Below are 24,538 nucleotides of genomic sequence, written 5' to 3' on the forward strand. Positions count from 1 at the left end.
ATCTGAATGATGGGATGGATTGCACCCTCAGCAAGTTTGCAGATGACACTAAGCTGGGAGTAGAGGTAGATACACTAGAGGGTAGGGATAGGGTCCAGAGTGACCTAGACAAATTGGCGGATTGGGCCAAAAGAAATCTGATGAGGTTCATCAAGGACAAGTGCAGAGTCCAGCACTTAGGACAGAAGAATCCCATGCACCGCTACAGGTTGGGGACCGACTGCCTAAGCAGCAGTTCTGCAGAAAAGGACCCTGGGATTACAGTGGATGAGAAGATGGATGAGAGTCAGCAGTGTGCCCTTGTTGCCAAGAAGGGTAATGGCATATTGGGTTGCTTTAGTAGGAGCACTGCCAGCAAATTGAGGGAAGTGATTATTCCCCTCTATTCGGCACTGGTGAGGCCACATCTGGAGTACTACATCCAGTTTTGGGCCCCCCACTACAGATAGGATGTGGACAAATTGGAGAGAGGCCAGTGGAGGGCAACGAAAATGACTAAGAGGCTGGGGCATATGACTTACGAGGAGAGGCTGAGGTAACTGGGCTTGTTTAGTCTGCAGAAGAGAAGAGTGAGGGCGGATTTGATAGCGGCCTTCAACTACCTGAAGGGGTATTCCAAAAAGAATGTTCTCAGTGGTGGCAGATGACAGAACAAGGAGCAATGGTCTCAAGTTGCAGTGGGGGAGGTCTAGATTGGATATTAGGAAAAACTATTTCACCAGGAGGGTGGTGAAGCACTGGAATGGGTTACCTAGGGAGGTGGTGGAATCTCCATCCTTAGAGGTTTTTAAGGCCCGGCTTGACAAAGCCCTGGCTGGGATGATTTAGTTGGTGTTGGTCCTGCTTTGAGCAGGGGGTTGGACTAGATGACCTCCTGAGGTCTCTTCCAATCCTAATCTTCTATGATTCTATGATCAGGTAGTTTTAGAAGGATAGTCTGCAACAGTTATCAAAATTGCTAACACAGGTTTCTGAAGAGAAAGTATGAAACCTGGTAAAACCACAGCCTCTATTGTCTAATGACAGAGACTAACGTGCAAATTTTTCTGTTGTTGGTTAAGACACATGATTATGTTCTAAAACAGTGGTTCTCAAACTTTTTTTTTTTTGCAGACCTTCGCGGACCACTTGAAAATTGCTGCGGGTCTCGGTGGACCACTTAATGATCTTTCAAAATGTTGTTTGTACCATTAGATAACTATTGTAAAGCACTCTAAATAAAAGCGCTATATAAAAAAAAAACCTTAATAATAATAAACATTTTTTGTTTTACAAATAAAAGCACACAACTCATATTTTAATATCAGTAGTCTTACCTTTCTAATGCGATGGATGTGCCCTCTCTCCCCCGCTGCGACAGCCCCTGAGCTGGGGCTGGAAAGGAGGGGGGTCTCCCCCTGGCAGCAGCAGCCGTGGAGCTGGGGAAAGTTGCCTCTTTCTCTGGCCACTGCAGCCTTGCATGTCCCAAATTCCCCCCAACTTCTTCTCACCCCACTGCCCCCTCCCACCTAATCCCTCCAAGGCGATCACCTCACCTTACATGTGAGTATTCTCCAGGGTCCAGGCATCTAATTAGTGGAGCCAAGTCAGCACGACTCCACTAATTAGGTGGGTGGCCCTTCATTCTCTCGTGTGCAGCCACCCAGGCACACACCTTAGAGGGAGCTATCTGCAGACCACCTGAATGGAGCTTGCGGACCACAGTGGTCCACGGACCACAGTTTGAGAATCTCTGTTCTAAAAGGATAGGGACAGGACCGGTTAACTTATCAAGAGTTAAACTCATGACAAAATGTAAGCAGAAACTCCCAAGAAAACATGCCCAATTAAACCTTCTAAGCGGTTTAGATGACAAGTAGGATGATTTTGAGATCACATTAAGATTGAAGCTAGCTTCAATATTACAACCCCAATTTTCAACCCACCTCCACAATTTCATCAAAAACAAAGCAAAACCATCTGTAGTTTCATACTTTGTTTTATCCAAGGTTAAATTTCCTGGAAAATGAGAGTCAAATCACACTATAAGCTTCAGAGATATTTAGTTTCCCTATTCAGTTTTCTGTAGTATCGTGAAGTGATGTAGCTGGTTAAAGACAATCTCATGGCACGTATAATAAATCTGTGACTACAGTTCATAACTACTGCCCTTGATCTATTCCTGTGTAATATCCTCTAATTTACAACATTTTCCTGTTCAGAGTTGCCAGCATTTTCAGTAAGATTACAGATTTGTTTTCTTTGATAACATGACGTTTTGTTTACCTGTTTAGAATTTGGACTATACAATACCAAAGTGAGAGAGTCGAATAGAAAGTCCAGTTTTAGAGTTGTTTTAACTTTAACAGGTGAACGCAATTCCACCACAGCAGTTGTTACCATAGTTATTCCTTTTAAAAATGAAAGACACGTTAGCACTAAAACTGACAGCAAAACGGAAAATTACACATTCCTTAATGCATAGTAGACTTCATATGACTACATCCTCCTCACTTCACCCCAAAGATAATCTGACTTTACTAAAACCATTCTTCTGTATAACAAAGTCTTATTTTAAACTAAAAATTACATAAAAACATCATTCTAACTATCAGAATTCCACAACAAGGAAAAACACACATGCTTAATTCCTGTTAACACTATTTAGGATTACGTGCCATGCATTGGGAGGTTTATACAATCTCATATATGAGCAGGGGTGCTGGATGAGGGTAATTAACAGGGCCTATCTTTTTTACTTTGTGCTTTTGTCTGTTCTACTTATTTAGACTGTATGTTTTTCCAGAGAATGACTTTATTATTACGTGTCCATACACTGTATTGCACAATGAGCCCTACAGCAGCTCTGGTGGTAAAAATAAAGATTTTCAGTGATCCTGCTATACTGTGATTCTGAGGGATAAACAGTTTTAAAATAGTAATAGAAAGAAAAGATCATAAATAGAGGGAAATAACTGATACCAAAAAGCAAAGTACTCTCCATAAACAATACCGACTCTAACTGACAGATTATTGAATGTCTTATGCAGATTCTTAAATTGTCAATACAACTGGACACTATATAACTTTTATAGTAAAACACTCTAATGTCACAAGATCTACCCAGAAGGTTATTTGTCTTTTTTCTAACCCTACATCCATTTTAATTCATTCTTAATATATCCAGATAAAAAAATTTAAACAAGGACCTGGTATATAAACATACAATTTAAACACAGCTAAAGGAGACATCCTTGTAAATCCACTGGAAGAGTTAACCTGATAATACCATATAATGCTTCTGGATTGTTGCTTAAGTTTAAATAACATACCTGCAGATTTCTGGGAAGTACTGAGGGCATCGCTGCAGTTGCTACTTGTATCTTTCGGTTCTGGTAAAGAAGGTGGAGCACCAGAACTGTCCCCTAAATTTTCATTCAATGTCCTCAATATAGTGGTTAAGTCTTCCTGACTGAGAATGAGCTTAAAAATAATTTTTAAAAAAGGCTAACTTTGAAGAATAAACTTTATTTTACTCTGAATATATCAATATCACTCACTTTTAAAAAAACATATTGCAACTAAAAGGCAAAATTTCTTACTCCCTTGCAGTCCATTTCTCAAACATTCTCCTCTCCAAAATTTGTTCTCAAAAGAAGTATTTACTAACAAAGTAGGAGATTTATTTATTAGTTGGTAATGACTCTTTATGCTGCTATTAGCACATTTGTCTTTGCTCAGAAGACTAGAACCATGAAAAACATTTGTATAAAGCCTTCTATGTACTTAAAATTAGCTTTGGCTAGAATTCAGCCTGTATATGCACACCCGCAATGGTTCACATATTATTTAGTTCAGCTATGCAAACTTTTAATTAAAAGCTAGGTAGCTGGGTATGAACTATTTGCTATATGTGGGTATACATCTGTTAGCAGATGCATTTACAGCATGAATCATATTTGTTGAAAGTTGTCACATGGGGCTAGTCACATAATAGTTTCCAACATGAAGTCATTAGTCTCGTTTCTAAGCCTGGCAAACCAACATATTTGTACAAATGTAGAACTCAAACCTTTCCCATATAGTCTTAATGAGAGTACACTGTGGAAAACACACATTTGTTCAATCCCGATTTTTAATTAACATAGGTTCAAACCCATATGAATAGGTTCTGAAAAAGAATACATGAACTTGTTTCAAACCATACCTGAAAGGGTGTACAAAATACCCAATACACAGGTAAATCAAGGATATTGCAGGTCAGGAGTGAGCTACATTATTATAATAATAAAGGAGAAATAATGTCTGACTGCATTTCACATTCTCCTAGCCCAGTGCTTGAAAAAGCACTTATCACTCTGGTCCCCTCCTTTTTCAGCCCTTATCAGTGAAAATCCACTCCTCCTATACCTCTCTGAATCAAATTATAACCAAGTCAAGAAGTTTTGCTTTTGTGGGCAGTAAAATTCATTAGTTTCCCACAAATATTTTTGAGTCATTTCCAGTACTGGACACTTACATTCATAGGCTTAAGTCGTCCAAGTATTTTAATATCAGGCACTTCGCTATACCAGGCAGCAGCTAAATTTCGTTCAACAATAACTTCCAAATTTAGTGGCTGCAACAGCTGTATTTCACTTTGTAATGAACCTCTCTCAAAATGTGTTCTGTGGATAGAAATAAAATTATGTTCATAACTCAATATCCTTCACTTAATAATTTGAAGAACACAACTATGAAACATTTTTACATTTGCCATACCCTTTTGAATAGTTTCTATATGGAGAGGAATAGAACCTGTCCCTGTAAGCAGTGAATTCTGTGTGAGGATTAAGGTATGCTCAACAAGGATACCCTAATTGGATATTTCCTTCTATTGAAGGGTTTGTGTAGGTCAGTGGTTCTCAACTTATTTATCATTGTGGGCTGCATATGCAGCCCACAACGTGTTACCTGGGCTGCAGGAGCTGAGTGGCAGGGTAGCGGCAGCCCAGACCTCAACCCCTGCTGCGTGGGGCCGTCGGGCTGCCCGCCTTGAACCCTTGCCATGCGGGGGCGACCTGACACATCCCGGACCCCCACCGGGTGGCTGCCCCGGATCTCCAACCCTGCGAGGCAGGCCAGCAGCCCCGACCAGACCCCAACTCTGCCACGCTGGGCGATGGTGCAGCCCGCAGAGCTTTCTGCTCTCTGCTGAAAACTGCTGGTGTAGGTGGATATTTTCCTTAAACAACAACCTTAATTATTTTCTCACAAACATTTCTGTTTGTGATTTATTTGTAGAGTGTCATGTACATTAATGATGCTATGTAAGTGATAAGCATAAACCTGTTCTTTAGATAAAAGCACTTCGCTTTCCAGAATTGTCAATATGAGATATTTCAGAAGAATTAAATGGACTTTAAAAAAAACATACATACATATTAGGTTACCTGTATAGTTTTAGTTCACTCAGCTTCACGGTCATAGAGTCAATAACAGGTGGAAGGCTACATTGTGCCTTTGTTTTAACAGAGAACTGATTCTTTACAGTAATTAGACCAAAATCAGCAACAAGGACATTAGTAGAGTCTGCTGACTGTGGCACTATGATTACAGGTGCTTTAATATTAATATCCAGTGCCATTCGGGAACTCCGTTGTGCCAGTTCTTTTACACCTGTAGCTGCTTTCTCTGCTGCTTGAACAGTTGCCTCGGTAATAGCTTCCTTAGCAGCTTGGAAGTTATTTATAAAAGCCTAGAAAATAATTAGAAACTGTCATTACATCTGATGCTATTAATCATGGGAATATTACATTTATTAATAATTAATTACCCTTTACAATTCCATCCCAAATGCTATATTATGTGTGGCAATATCACACACTCACCTAATTTGCCTATAGAGATTCTTGTATAGAGTAATTTCACTAGAAATGAAATATATGTGTACAATTATTTCTATACTGTATATTAAAGATGTAGTCCCAACACTAAAGACCTTCCATCATGATTCTGAGGAATTACATGTAACCTATTCCAAGTTTGTGCATACTCGTTGGCTTTGGCAAATTGTATGAAAGAGGCATTCATTCTGATTGTTTTATACTCCAATGTCATGTGACAGGAAACTGTGTATGTGAGTTTAAAATCTGGTCATGTACCATAAAAAGAAGCGTGAGAGTAATGATGAATAATAATAATTGCAGATTTATAGAAGCATTGCAGTTTTAGCTTTTTAGTTCCAGCATGCGAATGTGGAGGAGTTGGAATTTTGTAATTTTGGAAGAAAAAACTCTTTCAATTTATATATATATATGAGCTCCCTTATTTTTATACAAGCTTCTGGTTATTGTTTGGAAATTGAAAGAGCCTCTTCCACTTCCAGTTGGACACAACTACCTACATGTCTAAAAGAAGCTGGGGTGGAGTGGGAGGCAAGACAAAGATCTGACTTACCAAAATAGTTGAAACAAACTTGTTGACAAAAACTACTTGAATGCAACCAACAGTTAAATAAACCTGGCTGTCCACAATATTCATATTTGTATAGGCAGCACCATCTGTAGCATCCACGTATGACATCATTTTAAAACTGAAGACTTCTTTTCCTGTGATATAAAGAGCCTTAAAACAGAGAAAAGGGTAATTAATTCAAACCTAACCCGGAAAAAGTTCATTAAATAATTTTACTACAGCCTATTACAAAAATAAGTAATACTTCATACTTCCAGGGTGCCTTTTATCTATGGATCTTAAAGAATTTTACAAATACTGAGTTTGAAAATCCATGGGAGAATTTTAAATATTGGACTATAATCTCAGCAGGTGTAAATCAGCTCACTGAAATCAGTATAGTAAGAAGCCATAAAGGCCAGCTTAGTGTATGAGTCACAGAAAGCTGTTGTTTTTTTTAATACAGCAGTCACAGAGTTGTAGGGGGACTGACATTTAGGTTCTTGGACAATCAGATACATACCTCTTAGTGGGAACAATGATTCCAGCACCCACACAGAGCAATAGAGAAAATACTGCTAGATGGCAGACTCCAATAATTAAGCTAGAATTAGTGTCTGTCCACCAGGCAGCAGAAATCAATGGCATATATGAGAATTCGTACCTTTTTATACCATGCCATCTCATCAGAATCCATAATAATTATGTTCTTTAATTTTGCAAACACTTCAGTTGCTGCTTTCCTCATGATCACTTGGCAATCAAGACCTAAAAAAACCCCAAAATGCCACGTAAAAAAATGTACTGATATCTGTTAGTATTTTGTAACTACATGTTCAAACTTTCACTCTTACCTTCTATGTGAATTTCAGATATTCTGCGTTTTTGTTCTCTAATAAAAACCCGCAAACAGGATAAATCTGCACAGACATGAAGGTCTATGACATCCTCATACTTGGATTTTTTTGATGCTGTGAGAGAATTGAAACCAACACTAATATTATTGTTTGTATTATGCTAATACCTAGATCATAGTGATGATAGACACATATTACCCATTCAAGTTTAGTTGTAGGCTCAGTTTGTATCTTTATTTAATTTTTAAAAAATAAACAAACACATATTGATCCTTTTCTTTGTACAGAGGGAACAAAGTGCAGCTTCAAAAGGAAAACCAAATGCAATTCCAAGAGGTGAGGAAAATGGGTGTGAAAAGTGGCCTTTGTGCTCCTCTTATCCCTAGCCTACTCTGTACCTGGCCAATGCCCCGGCATAACTTAGAGCATTATACCAACTACCAATGGCTCCAAGAGCAAAAATGGCATCCAGGAATCTACAGTGTATATAGGGAAGCCTCAAATCACACCACAATACATTAAGTGCATGTGGAACGGCATACTAGTCCATGGTCAGCATTTAAAATCTGCACACAACATCCAGCATTAGGGATCCGATACAGGTTTGAACAGGTGGGCATAAATCAAACCGGAACAGGGATCCAATTAAACTGTAAAACAGGTGCAGAACAACCAACAGCCAGACAGGTTCCAATTTACATATGGGATCAAACTGACATTAATCAGCCTATGCCCAACAACTCTGAAAAGGTTGAATGAGGGTGTCTGTACTAACCACTGACACAGTAAGAAAGAACTGGTTGAGGCCCCTAGTATATCCCTTGTATTGAGTGCCTGGATCCACAAAGATGCATAAAACTAATAGTTAACATTCTTACACAGCATTCTGCCTGAACACAATCCATTTCTGCTCTTCTCATGCTCTTTTTCATAAGTGCTAGTGACCAGTGGAGTGAAAAAAGTTTGATTTCAATGGTTATTCTTCCTTTCCTTCATTTTCAGTAATATAACAGCCTGAAGGGCTCTCTACTTCTCCATCGTCCAACAGTTAACATTTTCTCTGTCATCAAGAACTTCTCCCCTCTTATGAAACGAAGGATACTGTCACATGTCACATGTGGTGGAGGCTTGGGGATGAAGGGCAAAGCAAAAGGAAGCTGGGGGAACCAAGACAAAAAACAACTTACTTAATTTCTTAAGAACATCCTTTTTCTCTTCTTTTTCCTCGACTACCTCTTCTGTTATTTTAGTCTCTTGTTTTGGTAGAAGATTATTTAGGTAATTCATGGCATTCAGAAGTGCTTCATTATGCAAATGAACATCTAGAGAGGAGAAATTCACCTAGAAAAAAGGGTATTTTTAGCAGGAACATATTTTCCAAAAAGGTTTTTCCAAAATAAGAACACCACATAAACCTCAAAACAAATGATAGTCGTACCTTTAACAGCTGCAGAACATTCTTGTAAGCAGTTTTCAACTCTGGTCCATTAATATCAGCCTATTACCCCAGAAAAAAATAATTAAAATAAAAATCTGCAAACTTCATACAGAAAGTTTACTGCAAAACCTACTACAGCTCCATGCATTTGACTTTTTAGATACCATATACACAAACTGAATTTTAAAGAAAGTCACCAGAAAGACTAAGGAAATCACATTTCTAAAGGTAGCTTTATTGTTTTCTTACCTTTACATATTCCAGTGTAAGAAGATCGTCCTCTGTATTATCCAATGTTGTAATGATGTAAACAGGTTTGTCTTTATCATCTTTTTTTAAAAAAAATTAATGTTAAAATAGCTTGGTTTACACTTATCTTTTTCAAGAAAATGCAAATAATTAAAACTTAATATACAAGTGTTTTATAATCAGTTATGCAAATGAATATGGGATTATAAAGCAGACTATCACTGTCACTGTAGCGTAGGATCAGCAGAGACTCACCCACAACCCCAGAATACTGAATGTTTCTGCTAAAATGATCAGCAGCAAAACAATTAATGTTGACATTTGGATTGTGATCATTGCGAAGCATAGTTAGCTCCCCACTGCAATGAACCAAAGCAGTATACAGCTCTGAGCTGGATTTTATTCAGGAGGCAATTTCAAGAACACTAGTTCATGATTTGTGAGATTTCCTTTGCAATCATTAGGGCAAAAATATTTTTTTTAAATGAAAACCTAAAATATTACACACACACAACAAGGCAACGAGAGTGCATGCTGGTACAGTCTTATTGATGAAATAAAATCCAATTGCTGGAGATACACAGGTGATTCCCATGGTGGTTACAATCATGTGTCTTGTGGGACAGGATGATTGTAATAATAAAAAAGAAAAAAAAACAGGATCATGGAAGTGATGACATGTCCCATGTGGCCCAAGAACAGGGGATTTTATGGATGATGCACTTTTCCTGGTATCAAAAGGGGTAAAATAAAAGAAATACTATCCATGAATAATTGGTTTCTCTCTCCCACTCTCATTTAAATAAGTTATTAATTTTTAAGGAATGGATCCTGGAACTTTAGCTGACATAAGGAAGCCCAAAAGACTTCCTGGAATGAACTTTTCACCGTACTACTGTAGGTTTGCGAATCAGTTTTAGAGCATCATGTACATTCTTACCCATATACTCTGGACACAGTAAACAGACTTCTCTAAGAAAAGCATTTGCAGCCATATCAAATGTTCTGAATTTAAGTTCAGTGCCTAATCCTACAACTTCTAGCTGCAGCACAGGCTTTTCAGTACCATCAGCAAGACGACACAACTGAATTAAGACCTGAGGAAAAAACAACATAGTAAGGCATAATGTGATAGTGGTGACACACAAAGTACAGTTTCATCAGAGTTCGTATTCAATGAATATCCAATTCAAATATAATTTTAGACAGAAAATGTTCCTTGAAAAAACTCCGAAGAATATCCTTTCAGTATTAAAACTAACACTAGATGTTGCTATTTCTATAAAACAAACCAGCAAAACAAGAATGTGTACGAAATAAAACTTCATTCTTAAAAGCAGCTCTACAAACTATTCAAGAAAGTTAATCTCATTCAGAGCCAGATTCTCAGTTTATGTAATCTAGTATAGCTCTATTGATTTCAAATGAGCTATGCTGATTTACATTGGCTGAGGATCTGTCCCTCTGTCCAAACATCATTTAAGACCACAGTCCTGAACTAGTCACACAGCCGCATTCAATGGAGAACCAGGGTGGTCTCATGGCACAGGCATTCCTTGTTTCCAGCTGCTTCTACAGGTCTTCAGGTTCTTCACTTCAAAGAGAACAATCGAAACAAGGAGACCAAATCTCTCTCTCTCTCTACTAGAGCCTCCTCTACTTCATATGTAGGAGCAAACAGGAGCTCCCCTCAAGTACTAAAGCCAATGAATGGGAAAGGAACTCCTCTATCAACGTAATCTACATTATGAAATAGTTTAAGACCCCCGTTATAAGCTAATTTCAAATATAGAAAGTATTAGATTTTATGTATGGATAAGACTTTCAGAATTACACTTATTCTTAGTCTGTCAACTTTGTGGGAGAGGGGCTGCATCTTGCGTCTGGAGAGGACCTACCATATTGAAGGTATTACCATAATCCAAACAAAAATAATTATTTTCAGGATTTTATGAGCCAAGTGTTCTGCATGAGAGCACAAGACAACTCATTAAATCCTTATTTCGTATAATGTCTTTCATACAAGCACTAACCTGAAATAGCTTTACAGAATTAAAAAGACAGTGCATAGCATATGGTATAAATTATAGGGAAAAATAATGAAAAAAAAAACCAACCTGCAGTGAATATGCCAAATATTTAGTCATGAGACCAATAACAGAGGCCAAGAGAAACCAAAGATAGCTAGCAAAATGAATACTGCTAGATTTTAAGGTAACTGTTATAAGATGGAGCATTAATGGCAGAAAGGCTGTTCCAGATGGAAGGAGTACAGAGACGGCTCTCCCACTGACCATGCAAAGTTTTGGATAGTGAGAGACAAAGCTGGGAGGTAAAAGGGAACAAGAACATAGTTTTGTTTTTAAAGAAAGGATAGGGTAAAAGTAAACTCAAAAATGAAATGAATGGAAAGATAGTGGAGGTGTTTGAGAATAGAGTAAAGGAATGTACTTCTTGATGCAGACAAGAAGGCAGGGAGCTGCATCCTGCACATGTTAGACTTTGGAGAGTTGGGACTTGGAGGCCACAGAAGAGCTGCAGCCATCAAAGCAAGAGGCAACAATGGCATTAATGAGGATTTGAACATAGGTGGATTCAAGTAAGCAACATACATGAACCAGGTTGTAGAGATGCTACAGGTAGACTAGAATATATTTAGGAGAAAGAAAAAAGTGACATTACCTCAGATATTTCAAATCTTAGCTGGAATTCTGTCATATTCTTCAAAGATTCTTGCTTCTGTAACCTTTTTCTTCTGACACTGTTAACTCTGGTCAGAGAGCCAGAAGATGCTTCAAAAAATGGCATCTCCTCCACAGGACTGGTGGGGGCATCATAAAATTCTTCTTCCGATTCTAAGTTTAAAGTTCTATTAATGATCACTTCGTGAATATTTAAATTTCATACCAACACTTATTTTGCAATATAGTACAGAATTTATTTGAAATATCATCTATAAATAATTACACATGAGTATGGTAAGATTGTATCTAATTATTTACTAGATAATAATCAATGATAAGGTTAAAGCTTTTAAAGGGTTCTTTGAATGAGTGTATTTTGGAGATGCCATTTCTTGGCAAGAGTGAATGTGTGATATATAGAGAAGATATGTATGTGACAGAAGGTCTATATGCACCATATGGAGCAAAACGGAATGAAATTAAAATAATGCACAAGCAACTATTAAAATAATAAATAATTAAACAGCTCCACATACAATGTAATACAAGTAAAATCAGAAATATATCTATTTGAAATCTAGTCTTTTTTTTTTTTTAATTAGTTAAAAGTGGTTACAGATACATCTGCCTTTGGTTGGTCGGTCGGTCTGTCTCTCTCTCTCTCTCATCTTTTGTAATTTTTAAAAAATGTTTTACTCTCCATTGTTGCTATGTGAATAACTCTCAAACAACTGGGGAAGTGAACTACACTCTGCACTGAGAGCTCTCAGTGTAAATTAAAAAAAGAAGAGAATTATATTTTTCTCTAATTTCTTTTAAATAATCATATATATTACATGTAAAAGTAAGCAAAAATGGTCAGATATTTTGATATTGATCTTTTATGTTTAAGGAGGTCTTTAATACTAGAAATAAACATTAACCTATGTAACTAAACTTTTTAAATGTAATCGATAAATCTATGGGATTTTATAACCGCATTATAAACATATGTATTCAAAAGTGATTTGTCTCTCATAGCACATCTTCTATTTGATCCTTATTATTTCATTGCAGTATCATTCAGAAAAAAATCATGAGCTAGAATGAGGAAGCCTTAAGCAAGCGTATTTTCAGCAGCAGCAAAAACATATAAAATACTGGATTTTTTTTTTTTTTTTTTGGCATGAACATCTCCTTCTTGCCCTGCCCCAAATGTGCTCCTTTGTGAGAATGCTCTTTTCAAAAAGCCAAAACTCTGCTGCACACAAGCTTCCAAATGGCTACTTATAAACATACTGTAAATTTTGAACTTGTTATTAATTATTAATTTATGCAGTCTCGTGAAAAAATTCTGACCATTAAAACAAATTTTGCACAAAGATTTTAAAAGAAAGTAAAAGGTAAATTAAACCCTCTCACACTTGAACATACTACCATCCAGCATATTCAAAGCATAAAAAAGGAAACAGACAGCAAAAGAAGTATCACCATTCCTGTTTGTTAGTAAACATACAATGAAATAGTTATGATTTTTAGTATGTGAGAAACATTAAACAACACAACAGTTCTCCCCACATCACCCGAATCTTCCAATTGGGGAAGAAAATGATACATACTCAGAAGCTTGATCATATCTTTATGCTCAACATGAACTTAAGAGTCTGAGCCCCAAAGTACTAACTTTGCTCCACAATGCCACATTAGAATATTGTAGTTTTTTATGTTTACTTTTCACCATCTTTGTATTCTTAATACTCCACTTAATTTAATAATTTTTATTGACATATTATAGTACCTATTTAAGAAAATGTGTTCTAAAATAGCTTATCTTTACCTGACTCAGTTAATGAATGAAGTTCCAAAAGAGGAAGTACATTTTGTGAAATTTGTGGCGTTGCAAGCAGAGGAGTTAGTGCAATCTGAAACAGAAGACAACATGAAAAAAACCTAATTTAAAAATATTTTCATTCAATTCTTTCCGTTTTGACTGACTACAGCTATTTCAGACAACTAATTAGTTTATATTTTAAGACTTTATATTAACGAGAAAGAAAACATTTTTGTATCGTGATTTTTAATTACCTGTTAAAAATACCATTTTAAATCAGAAGTTTTCAAAATGTGGACATGCCCTCCTGGGACAGGCATGAAGACCTGGTGGGTCACAAAGGGCGGGGGTCAGCATGAGTCTCTGTCCAGCAAGGGAAGTGGATGGGACTCTGTGTGGGCAGTCCTGGCTGCCAGGACCAGGCTCCCTGCCTGTCTCACTCCCTCACCGCTACAGCTGCAGCAGCCACCAACTGGCAGTTACTCTTCTCTGGTGGGAAGGCCGGCAGAGACTCTGCAAGTGGGGAGTGGAAGGCTGAACACAAGGAGTACTGAGCCCCCTACCAGACAGGGCCCCCTCCTGATTCCAGCCCTTCAGCGCAGCCCAAGAGCACAGAGTGCTGTACTCTTTCCCTGCCAGAAAGAGCCTGGTGAAGTAAGTGAAGTAGGAGAAGTAGATGGGGCCATGCTGAAGGGCCAGGGTCAATAGGGGGCGCTGTCTGGCAGGGGGCCAATACTCAGGGGTACAGCCTTATGCTCTCCTCCTGACCCCAGCCCTTCAGCACAGCACTGTGGGGAGCGAGATGGGCAGGACCTGGGTCCCAGCAGCCAAGAAAAACCAAATGCTGCAGGGAGCTGAAGGCTTCTTTAAGTTCCACACGGTGAGCACCCCCAATCTCCCTGGGTACTGGGCACCTCATCCTCGAACCCAGCTCCTGCCTCCTTCCCAACCCCTAACGCTTCTTGCCTGCTCCTACTGTGTAACTCCCCGTCTTTTGCCCCGGCCTCCCCTCCACCTGTCTCTCCTGCACTACTCCTAACTCCCCCATCTCCCCTACCCATTACCCCTCGCCTTCCACCTCGCCTCCTCACCATAATTTCCTCTTTTGTACCCACCACAGCACCCCTTATACCTACCACTACCCCTTAGATTCTTCTTTCTCTGCATCTCTTGGCCCTGCTGTTAGCCACATAAGGAGAAGTGAAGTAGCCCCTAAAAAGTAATAAGGGAGCCCACCCCATCCCCAGATGCCTTTGAGCACTGCCACCAGCTGCATTTAATTTTTGGTTTTTACCAATTTTTCCAGATTTTTAAATTAAAATAATAAGAGAAAATAAGGGCCATACTAAGAATTTTTTCTTGTTTCTTCAAAATACTGTTGATAAAATAAAAATTCTCCTTCAGAAAGATCCTGTTGCTGCCATTACACATGGGTTTTGTCCCTCAAATCACAAGATTACCAGAGCATAGTACCAAAACTTCACTGACCAATGTGCTCATGCCAAGTCAGCACCTTCTAACTCCCACATGCTATATATAGCTGATGTAAGTGTGAGGTTTCACTCAGATGTTCTTTCTACTCAGTGGAGATCAATTGTTTTGGTGTTCGATACTTGTGAGTGAATGGAATGTTTTGTGAAGTGAAAATTTGACCATGCTGATCCTGGGGAAGGAATAAATAGAGCCAGGAAAAAGAAAAATAGGAAATATCCTTCCTGCTTGGACTTGGGGTTCACATAGTTCTCAACTGCAATGTGTTGTTTGTGCTGCAGTTCTTCCTCAGATTAGCATGAAACCAAGAAAACTAAAGTGCCATTTGGAGACCAAACATCATGCCCTCAAAGATAAAACCACAAGATTTTTTTGTTTGTTTGTTTAAAAACAAAAGCTCTTTCAGCTGAAAGGACAGATAAATCAAAGAACACTGTGCTACCCCTGCCAAAGCACTTTAAGCATCTGATGCTCTCATGTCAAACAGCAAGAAGTGGAAAGTCCCATTTGATTGGTCAGTCATGTGCTGCCAGCAGCAATTGAAATGGCATCGATAATATGGGGGAAGAAGATTGCTGACCAACAGTCTCACGCTAGTATCTGAAAACAAAGTTAGCTGCAGAATTGCTGAGATGGCAGGAGATGTCAAGGAGCAGATCGTCAAAGCCCTTTTTTCACACTACAAGTTGACGAGAGCACTGACTTTGCCAATGCAGCACAAATGATGGTTTTCATAAGAGACATCTACTCATCTCAGATCAAAAGAGACTTTATTTTGCCATTCTGTCCCAACAAGAACTACGGCAAGGAGTTGTTCAAAATGTTCAAAATACACGACGGATAAAAACATTTAGTAGAATCATTGTGTCAAGATTTGTATGGATGGGGCAAAAGTCATGACTGATGCAACAGTGAACTTGTTGCTCAGATGATAGCTGTTGCACCATACAGTTGCTCAGAGAGGCACTAGCCTTGAATGCAATCCCAAAAGCAAATCTCAGATGTACTGATCACTGCTGTCAAAGTTGTGAACTTCATAAAAGCTTGACCACCAAACTTATGCCTCTCCTCAGTGCTATGTGAAGAAATAGGATTGTTGCACCAGAAACTTGTGCTTCATACAGAAGTTAGATTGTTGTCACATAATAAATTTCTGGCAAGAATCTGGAAACTCAGGAAGGAGCGTCGTATGTTTTTGAGAAACTCTGAAACACCATTTCACCATTACTTCCATGACCAACAATTCCAGGTTTTATTGGGCTATGTGGCTAACATTTGACAAGCTCAATGAACTTAACCTTTCATTGAAAGATAAGAACTGAACAGTTTCTTTATCCACAAAAATGTACAGAGGTTTGCCAATATCTTTTGCTATGGAGGGAGTATTTATATGCTGCAAGACAATGTAACTATGTTCCCGATATTGTCTACTGTCATTATGGACTGTGAAATGTTCTAGAAGTTAAGTATGTAATTCATCTTTGAATATTTGTCTCAGCTTTGCACACAGTTCAGCAAACATTTTCCCAAAAGAGAGAGAAATGAATTGCAGGATTTCACCTGGGTTTGAAAGCTGTTTTCAGAGGATTTCATACCAAAGGTCAAGACTGGCATGAGTCTAAAAGAGAATTTGATTGACTTCGCTGATAACTCTGTTTTGAGAGAGAATTTAAAGCACACCTCTTGATTAGTTCTTCCTCTCAGTTTAAAAAGAATTCCTCAAACTGCCCCCAACGCAAAATACTTATTCATTTTGCCTCAAGATATCTATCTGAAGTACGCTTTTCTAGATATATATATACACAGAGAGAGAGAGGGGGGGGGGCGCCAGTTGAATGTAAAGACTGGTTTGCAACTGAAACTCTTCAAAATCAGAGATTTCATAAATCGTGCCAGCAAACACATTTCTCCTACTCACTGAGACAAATACAAGTCATTAAGTGTTCTTTTATGTCAGAGGTTTTCAATCTTTTTCATCTGTGGACCTCTAAAAAATTTCAAATGGAGGTACAGACCCCTTTGGAAATCTTAAACATAGTCTGAGGACCACCAGTGGTTCACAGAGCACAGGTTGAAAACCATTGTTTTGTGTTGACGTTTACCCAGTAGAAGGACTGTGGTGCTGTGCTATTTATGTTGCTTTCTGTCTAAGCAATATGTTTTGTTAGCCAAGAAAATGAAATCCTTTTGTTCTATGCAAAAATACTGTTTCTTAGTATGGGGGTTGCGGGGGGCGCATGCTCATGGGACATCAGTCTCCAAAGAGAGGGTCAGCAAAAAAATGTTTGTGACACTCTGCCTTAGGGTATTACAATTTAAGAAGAGAGAAATGGGGCAAAGCAAGGCCCCACAAATCAGGTGGAAGCAACAGCTAATAGAAGCTCCCCCAAGTGCTATAAGATGACAATGGGAGGTATGCAAAAAAGGGCTGGAAGCTCTATTTCACAGATTCAAGAGACAGAGAGGATGGAAAAGATGGACCTGGATAGAGGTAGGAAGAGGACAGCTGGACCTGGAAGCTCTATCTTCACAGGGCTGGAGGAAACCAGAAGGCAGGGCAGGGGCTGGAGGCTCCCCCACAAGCAAGGGGGAGGAGGGAGTGGAAGAAAGCACATACTAGAAAGCTTCCTCATCTCCCTTTGATCACTCCCCGTTAGCTTCAGAGACTACAAGGAACAGATGGTCCTCCTCAGACTTCTTCACAGTACTGGAGAATGTAGGAGGCAGCAGATGCTGGTGGAGTTTTTGATTGGAGATGTACATTTCTATTCTAGTCTACATAGATTTTTATACCATAGTCATCACCATGAAGTCTGAGCATTTTCCAGTAGCATATTAAGCAACACATCTAGACATCTGTCAACACGCACACACAGAGCTATGTGTTTATATTAGAGACGGCGAACTCAAAGAAATGCGTCTTGCACTTGGAGTGGAAAGTATAAGATCTGCAATGGACCGTAGTTCTCGGAGAAGTTCATTTGACAGACACAGACACACGAAAACATTCTGGGGAGTAGCAGAGCCAAGCAGCAACTGGGAGCTAGAGGGAATTTTACCATTTGAACACTAAGAGAGGACAAAGGAGCAGAAGACTGTGGGGAAATAGAAGTCTGCACGTCTCAATGGGGCCATTGTGATGACCAGGAGGAAAATCACTTTAGCTGAGAGATGTAAAAATCACCATGAAGCCAGATGCTCAAAGACGACCCATCAGAGCTGACAATATCAGCTTTGAGACCCAGAGTGGTGCTGGGTCCCTAACTGGAGGGCACAGTCTATTTATACCCTTTAGAAATCTGACCGTCACTGGGTTAGAACATACAGGCCAACTTTCCACCAGGGGGTGGAAAGCTGAGATTGCAACCAAGTGAACTCTTAAAGAGCTAACTGAAAAACCCAACTCCTTTAGGTAGAGTAAGTATTCCAAAATGTCATGTACCTTAGCCTATCTAGGATGAAGGGAAGCTTCACTGTCTGGACCAGATAGAAAAAAAGCTTTCATTTCATAAGATAAAATATATCTGGTGAATGGCTTTCTCCTGTTCAGTAAAATGTTCCGAACAGTGAAAGAGCAATCTGTTTCCCCTTGGGTTAACTACTCAGCATCCATGCAATAAAGAGAGGGTTGTGAGGATTTGGATGTAGAAAATGTCTCTGATTCTGAGATGATGTCTCTGCTGTGAGTAGGAGAGAAAGCATTAGAGGGTCTGAGAACCAGAGCTGCTTTGGCCAAGCAAGCACTATTTAAGATCAATTTGGTATGGTACTGTGAATTTGAGAACTACCGGGGAATTAAAGGTATGGGAGGGAAAACAAAACAGGCTGCCCTTCCACTGAAAGAACATATCCGTTATTGAAACTGGACTGTGACTCACTCTGGAACAGACCTGCTAGCATTTCCTGTTCTGTATTGGGGCAAACAGATCTACTACAGGTGTTCACCAAGTCTGGAATATCGACCTGACCACTTCAGTTTTGAGAGACCATCCATGCTTCATTCTGAAGGATCTGATGAGGTGATCTGTGAGGCAATTCTGCATAACCAGAAGGTGTGAAACTTTGTGCGTCACTGAGTTCTGAATGCAAAAATTTCTAAGACTTATTGCTTCCTGGCAAAACTAGTCCCATCTGGTTACTCCACCTGTTTAAATAGAGCATTCGCAATGGTGTGGTCAATAAGAACTTATACCATACTGGCATTAACATGTAGCAGGAAGCTTGGACAGGCATCAGACTGTGCTAAGTTAGAGTATATTTATGTATACAGCCAGCTCCTGATTCAACCACAGGGCTTGGAAATCCCCTAAGTGTGCTCCCCAGCCTAAGGACAATGTCTGTTCCAAGAGGGAAGGGAAGGTGAGAAGGGAACCTCAGTGCAGACACAGGACAGGTTCATCCACCAGTTCAACGAGGACACAACTCTGGCTGGTACATGAACCAGCATGTCAAGTTGATGTTTTATTGGACAATAAATAGACTTCAACCACCCTGTGTGAACCTCAGGTAATCTGGTATGCTGAGTCACATGTGTGTAAGCTACCATGCGTCCTAGGAGTCTTCAGCAATTTCTTACACTAGGGTGGACAGCTGCATGAAAACAGGCAAAGTCAAAAGCAGCATATCAATCATTGGGTTCTAGGGAAGAAATAATGGAAACCAGGGAAACCATGCAAAACGTTTTCTTGATAAATCTGTTTAAGTTTCACAGATATAGGAGAGGCCACAGGCCCCCTGGGGACATCAGTATGAGGAAATAAGAGTAAACCCCCTTTCCCCAGTGCTGTGGAAGTACTTTCACTATAGTTCCTAAATTGAACAGAGTCTGTATCTCTCACTTGATAACAGATTCCTGAGATTGATTGGTTCCTGAAAAGCAATGGGCACGGGAAGAAGGGATAGAGAGAAACTGATCTGTTTTAACAGCATTCCAAGCACCAAGGAAGTGAGACAGCTTATTCCTTAAGGGAGCAGTACAGCAAGGAGGATCCCAATGGATTGATATGCTCATCTCATCCAAAAAGTCAGGCAGGCTGTTTTGAGGTGGGTGGTTGCTTAGATGAAGCAACAGCAAGAGTAGTCTCCTCCTCCAAGACTTATTTCTCCTTTTATCCTGATAAAGTTGTCTTGGGATATAAAAGGCTTGCCTCTGCTCTACTGAGTACAATACTGTTTTCTCTTAGGAGCTGGCATTTAGATGCGCAAGGACCAGAATCCTTGAATCTGGAATCCTTGACAGAATGTAAAGCCGCCTGCACTTTTTCGAACAAGAGTTACATCCCTCAAAGGGTAGGTCCTCAATAGTTTGTTGAATTTTCATAAGTATGCTGAAAGACTGCAACCAGGAGGAACTACACATGGTCACTGCCATTGCCGCCATCATCCTGGTCACTGAGCAAGCTACATCTAGTGCAGTTTATAGGGTTGTTCTCATGACCAGATGACCTTCAGCAAGTATCGCCTGGAACAACTCATTGGATTTCTCCAGTAATATAGCCAAGAATTTGCACATCATGTCCCAATAAAGAAAAATCACATAAAAAATAAAAAGTCCTTGATTACTGGCGATATGAATTTGCAGTCCTAATGTTGAATAAATCTGCCAACAAAGTCAGTCCTGTTTTCTTTTTACTTTTTGTCCTTGGGGATAGATTTCATGAGGCCCTGGCACACTTTCATTAACTGTCATAACCAAAGACCCTGGGGTCAGGTGGGAGTAAAAGTATTCAAGTTCTTGTGAAGGAACCTGGTATCTATACTCAATTCTTTTACTATGGGAGGTAAGAATGAGGGTGTCTGCCAGAGCATCTCTGTAGGATCCAACATAGCTTTAGTAATATGCAATGCCACTTTATCAGGTGCAGTAGTGTGGAGGATGTACACCAACTTGTGTGGATTCTCCTGAACTAGCTCCACCTGTATGTCCTAAGATGTAGCCACCCTCTTAACTAGTTCCTGCTACATTTGATAGTCATCGGGTATTGGAAAGGAAGACTTCTGAACCAACACCTCATCTGGAGATAAAGTAGAATTCATGCGAAGGGGAGTGACTTCAGTTGATTGAGGGTCTAGTTACATACGTTTTTGGTACGAATGATTCCTTCGAGGCAGCATGGTCTTGGGCCACAATGGGGGAGGCTGATCTTAAGGTGAGGGGGGGGGGGCATACCCCAAGTATTCCAGTAGGAGGATTGTGGAAGACCATAAGGCCAATTATGACATCCCCATAAAGTCTTCTCTCTAGACCTGTACCTGTAAGCACGCCTACGGCATTCATGAAAGAATGTTTCTAAAGGAGAGGGGAGACCCAGGACCTGTAATGTGTGTGTGAGGCATACAATCCAACCTCTGACTCTGAGTAGAAAGAGGAATAGCCTGTTGGACAATGTGGTGCAGTTCTGGGCAGAAACACTGGAGGCTGAAAGTGGGATTGATGTGTGGACATCAGTACCGAAGGAAACAACAAATGTTTACAAGCAATCAGTACCAGCTGTCTGCCTGGAAGTTGCACTGGTGGCTTTTTCACAGTCAGTGTCAAGGTGAAAAATGGTGGTGGATCCGGGGCTGCAATGGTATGTACTGACACTGGTCCGAGAGTGGTCCTGAAATTTGCATAGCTGAAGGGGATGGTCCATGTGAGTTTGTAGTAGTGGAAAGTCCAGCACCAAGAAGCATAGGAGGTCCTTAGTCACCTTACATGTCTCTGGCATTGTCAACACCAACAAGGCTCACTGCACTCCACTGTGTGGCAGTGCTGAAATGGAGGCTGGTTCCACAATAGAAAGGGTAGTTAGTGCTGGTCTCAACAATAGCAAGGATGGCACTGGAGACAGCAACAGCTATCCATCGGTACTGGGGAACACTGAGCTGGGTCTCGCACTCTAATCTTCATATCCAAGCAACTCTGTAAAGTATCAATCAGGGGACAACAAGATTCTGAAACCTTTATGGTGGCACAGGAGGTATTCTTTGCACTAGTTGTCTGAGGCTGCTCCCAAGTCTTCTGCCATTTGCTCAAGGAGCCCACAGAGGAAGGATATCATTTCCTTTGATATTCCAATTGAGAAGGAGATTCAGACAAATAAAAAGATGCATTCCTAAACGGAGTAACATCTGCCCTGACAGGTACCGCTATAGAAAAATCTTCGGCTTTGGTGCACTGGGTAAGCACTCCTAATGTTAAATGGACATTTGCAATCACTTGAAGAAAAGCTGAAGACTGCTCATCCAGCATGTGCTAGATTTTTTTATTGGTATTGAATGAGGAGAGAACTAGCTTCTGAAGCCTGTGGTACAGAAGCAGGGACAATGCAAATTATCACCTTATTGTGAAAATACACTACCAAGATTCCAATGACAAAGTCCTCAGCTCAAACACATTGCAATCAGATGTCGGTATCTGCCTAAAAAATGCACCAGCTGAAAGTGGCTAGACAAGTGAGCTGAAACTTCTGCTTATAGCAAGGATAAATTGCTTGCTTTACTATTACCTCAACAGCTTTTAATGCAGAAGACTGGTGACCTCCTTCTCCCTCTAATGGGGCCCATGATTGAGATGGCTAACTAGAATAGGCAGGCAGAGACTGCTTCTAAATGTAAAAGACCGCAAGGGAGCAGCAAGAAAGGCTCAGAGCTCTGGTCTCTTCTGGAAGTGGGGAACAGTAACTGCTGAGTACCATGGAGCAAACTGCATAATAAAGTGGCAGGGTCCTGAAGACAAGCAGAGAGATTCCTATCTACAAACAAACTGACCTGGACCCAAATTTAAATCTTTTAAAAAGATTTATTTCTCTCTCTGTTGCTTAGGAAAAGCAGGACATCTAGAAACTTCTTGTCACTGGTTGCCAGGATGCAGTTTTCACTTGGTTGTGTTCCTGAAGGGGGAACCCAAACCGTAACAAAGTAAATTAAAGATTTGTTCCTGCCTCTTCAACTGCACAGCCAAGGTAAAACCCAAAGTTTTACTGACTAAAGCACATTATGTAATCAAGACAAGACCCTCTGCGAAATAGAAACTCCGTTAACGGGGTTTGAGGTAGCTAATTAAAAACTGCTCATTCATTAAAAGGGCACTATCCAGTTAAATCTGGGTCAGAATTTATGTTTTCTAAAAATTAACTATTTATATAACTTAAAACTAACAGAATTATTTCCATGATTTTGTTTTAACTGAAATACAAACAAGGTTTGTTTTGTTTCTTTAAAATGAGTTGCAACCCAAGCTTTGCAGTAACAACTACTAGCACATTAAAACCTGAATGTGAAATTAAAGCAACTAATTTTAAACAGAAGTGAGAATAAACAATAGACAGACAAGATGAATGTAAAACTAATTAATTGTTGTAGTGAAAAGTAAACTAGATTTCAAATATTATTTTATTTTTACCGAAGTAGTATACCAGCAACATAGGTAAGGATATTTTTAAAATTATATGAAAATATTTGATAATTAGGGGGTTAATGAAGCTAAACTTCACCAGGCTGCCACACTACAGATACAGTATAGTAACATACATAAGCAAAACTTGTATTTGGTTCTACAGTGGTAGAAAGTGGATTGTGATTTTCAAAGGCGCTTAAGGGAGTTAGGTGCCCAATTCCCATTAAAAGTCAAAGGGTGTTGGGCTCTTAACTCCTGTAAGCTCCTTGTAAAACCCAAGTCTTATATATTTTAGTAAACTATTTTTCTACCATTTAAAAAATTTAGCTTACCTGAGCTGGCTTGGGAGCAGACATGGTAGCAGGACCACTTTCTGGTTTAGGAATGCTGTCAATTAGCTCCAAGATACCCATCAGCTTTTGGTCAGAGATTTGAACAGAGAGCAAAGGCAGTTGTCCAAAAATTTTGAATCTGTTACATAAATAATTACAGTTATTTCAAATGGATGCATCCATTAAAATGCTGCATTCGTTTTCTTATTACTAACAACATACTTACTTGGCTGCAAATTACAGAAACAGAAAAAAAATACTAAATGTAAGATATATTTCATTTATATTTGAGGAAAAAAGTTATTTAATCTAAACAAAACTGTTGCTGAACTCATCTTCCATCAGATATCTGAGCAATTCTAAGTTCCTTCCTGCTACCATGTTCTGTGAAAGGAAGACTCCAAATATCAATTTTAGGGGTACTTTACCCACTTCTGATTTTTCACATCCCACAACCAGGAAGTCCTCCCTGTTATTTACTTGTTTTATTGTATTATTTATAACACATTACTTAAATAGTTTTATATTTACACAGTACTTTATGAAGTAAAACACATTTTCTCTATCCCAAGAAGCGCGCAATCTAGCACGCCAATCTAACAAAGCACTTAAGTGTTTTGTTGCGTAGAGGCTCTATTATACACAAGAAACCTAAAACAGTATATGGGGCAACAGTTCAGGAAAAGTCGAGACAAAAGAATGCATGAAGAATTTCTAAAACAAGTCCAAGTTAAGCAAGAATTTAAAGGAGGTAGATGCTGGAAGACAGGAAATAGGACTTTTCCAAACAGAGGCGCTGATCCTGCAAAGTCTTACACGCATTTAACTTTAGGTGCTGCAAGTAGACTGATTTGAAGTCCTGTGGTATACCTAAGTCTTTGCA

General features: G+C 39.4%; 1 protein-coding gene across 2 annotated transcripts in view; it reads right to left on the reverse strand.

Moving 5' to 3' along the window:
- Nucleotides 1-24,538, reverse strand: part of VPS13A (vacuolar protein sorting 13 homolog A) — a 283,684-nt gene that overhangs the window by 151,655 nt on the left and 107,491 nt on the right. For both annotated transcript variants that reach the window (XM_054032764.1, XM_054032765.1), the window contains exons 23-36: nucleotides 23,656-23,794; nucleotides 13,459-13,543; nucleotides 11,641-11,813; nucleotides 9,899-10,055; nucleotides 8,959-9,038; nucleotides 8,710-8,769; nucleotides 8,459-8,612; nucleotides 7,269-7,385; nucleotides 7,079-7,182; nucleotides 6,418-6,585; nucleotides 5,412-5,716; nucleotides 4,499-4,646; nucleotides 3,312-3,462; nucleotides 2,266-2,390 (exon numbers count right to left, since the gene is read on the reverse strand). In XM_054032764.1, coding sequence (XP_053888739.1) covers nucleotides 2,266-2,390; nucleotides 3,312-3,462; nucleotides 4,499-4,646; nucleotides 5,412-5,716; nucleotides 6,418-6,585; nucleotides 7,079-7,182; nucleotides 7,269-7,385; nucleotides 8,459-8,612; nucleotides 8,710-8,769; nucleotides 8,959-9,038; nucleotides 9,899-10,055; nucleotides 11,641-11,813; nucleotides 13,459-13,543; nucleotides 23,656-23,794 — 1,966 coding nt within the window. The remainder of the gene's footprint in view (nucleotides 1-2,265; nucleotides 2,391-3,311; nucleotides 3,463-4,498; nucleotides 4,647-5,411; nucleotides 5,717-6,417; nucleotides 6,586-7,078; nucleotides 7,183-7,268; nucleotides 7,386-8,458; nucleotides 8,613-8,709; nucleotides 8,770-8,958; nucleotides 9,039-9,898; nucleotides 10,056-11,640; nucleotides 11,814-13,458; nucleotides 13,544-23,655; nucleotides 23,795-24,538) is intronic.

Source organism: Malaclemys terrapin, chromosome 6 (genome assembly GCF_027887155.1).
Source record: "Malaclemys terrapin pileata isolate rMalTer1 chromosome 6, rMalTer1.hap1, whole genome shotgun sequence".
In the NCBI taxonomy this organism is placed as follows: domain Eukaryota; kingdom Metazoa; phylum Chordata; order Testudines; family Emydidae; genus Malaclemys; species Malaclemys terrapin.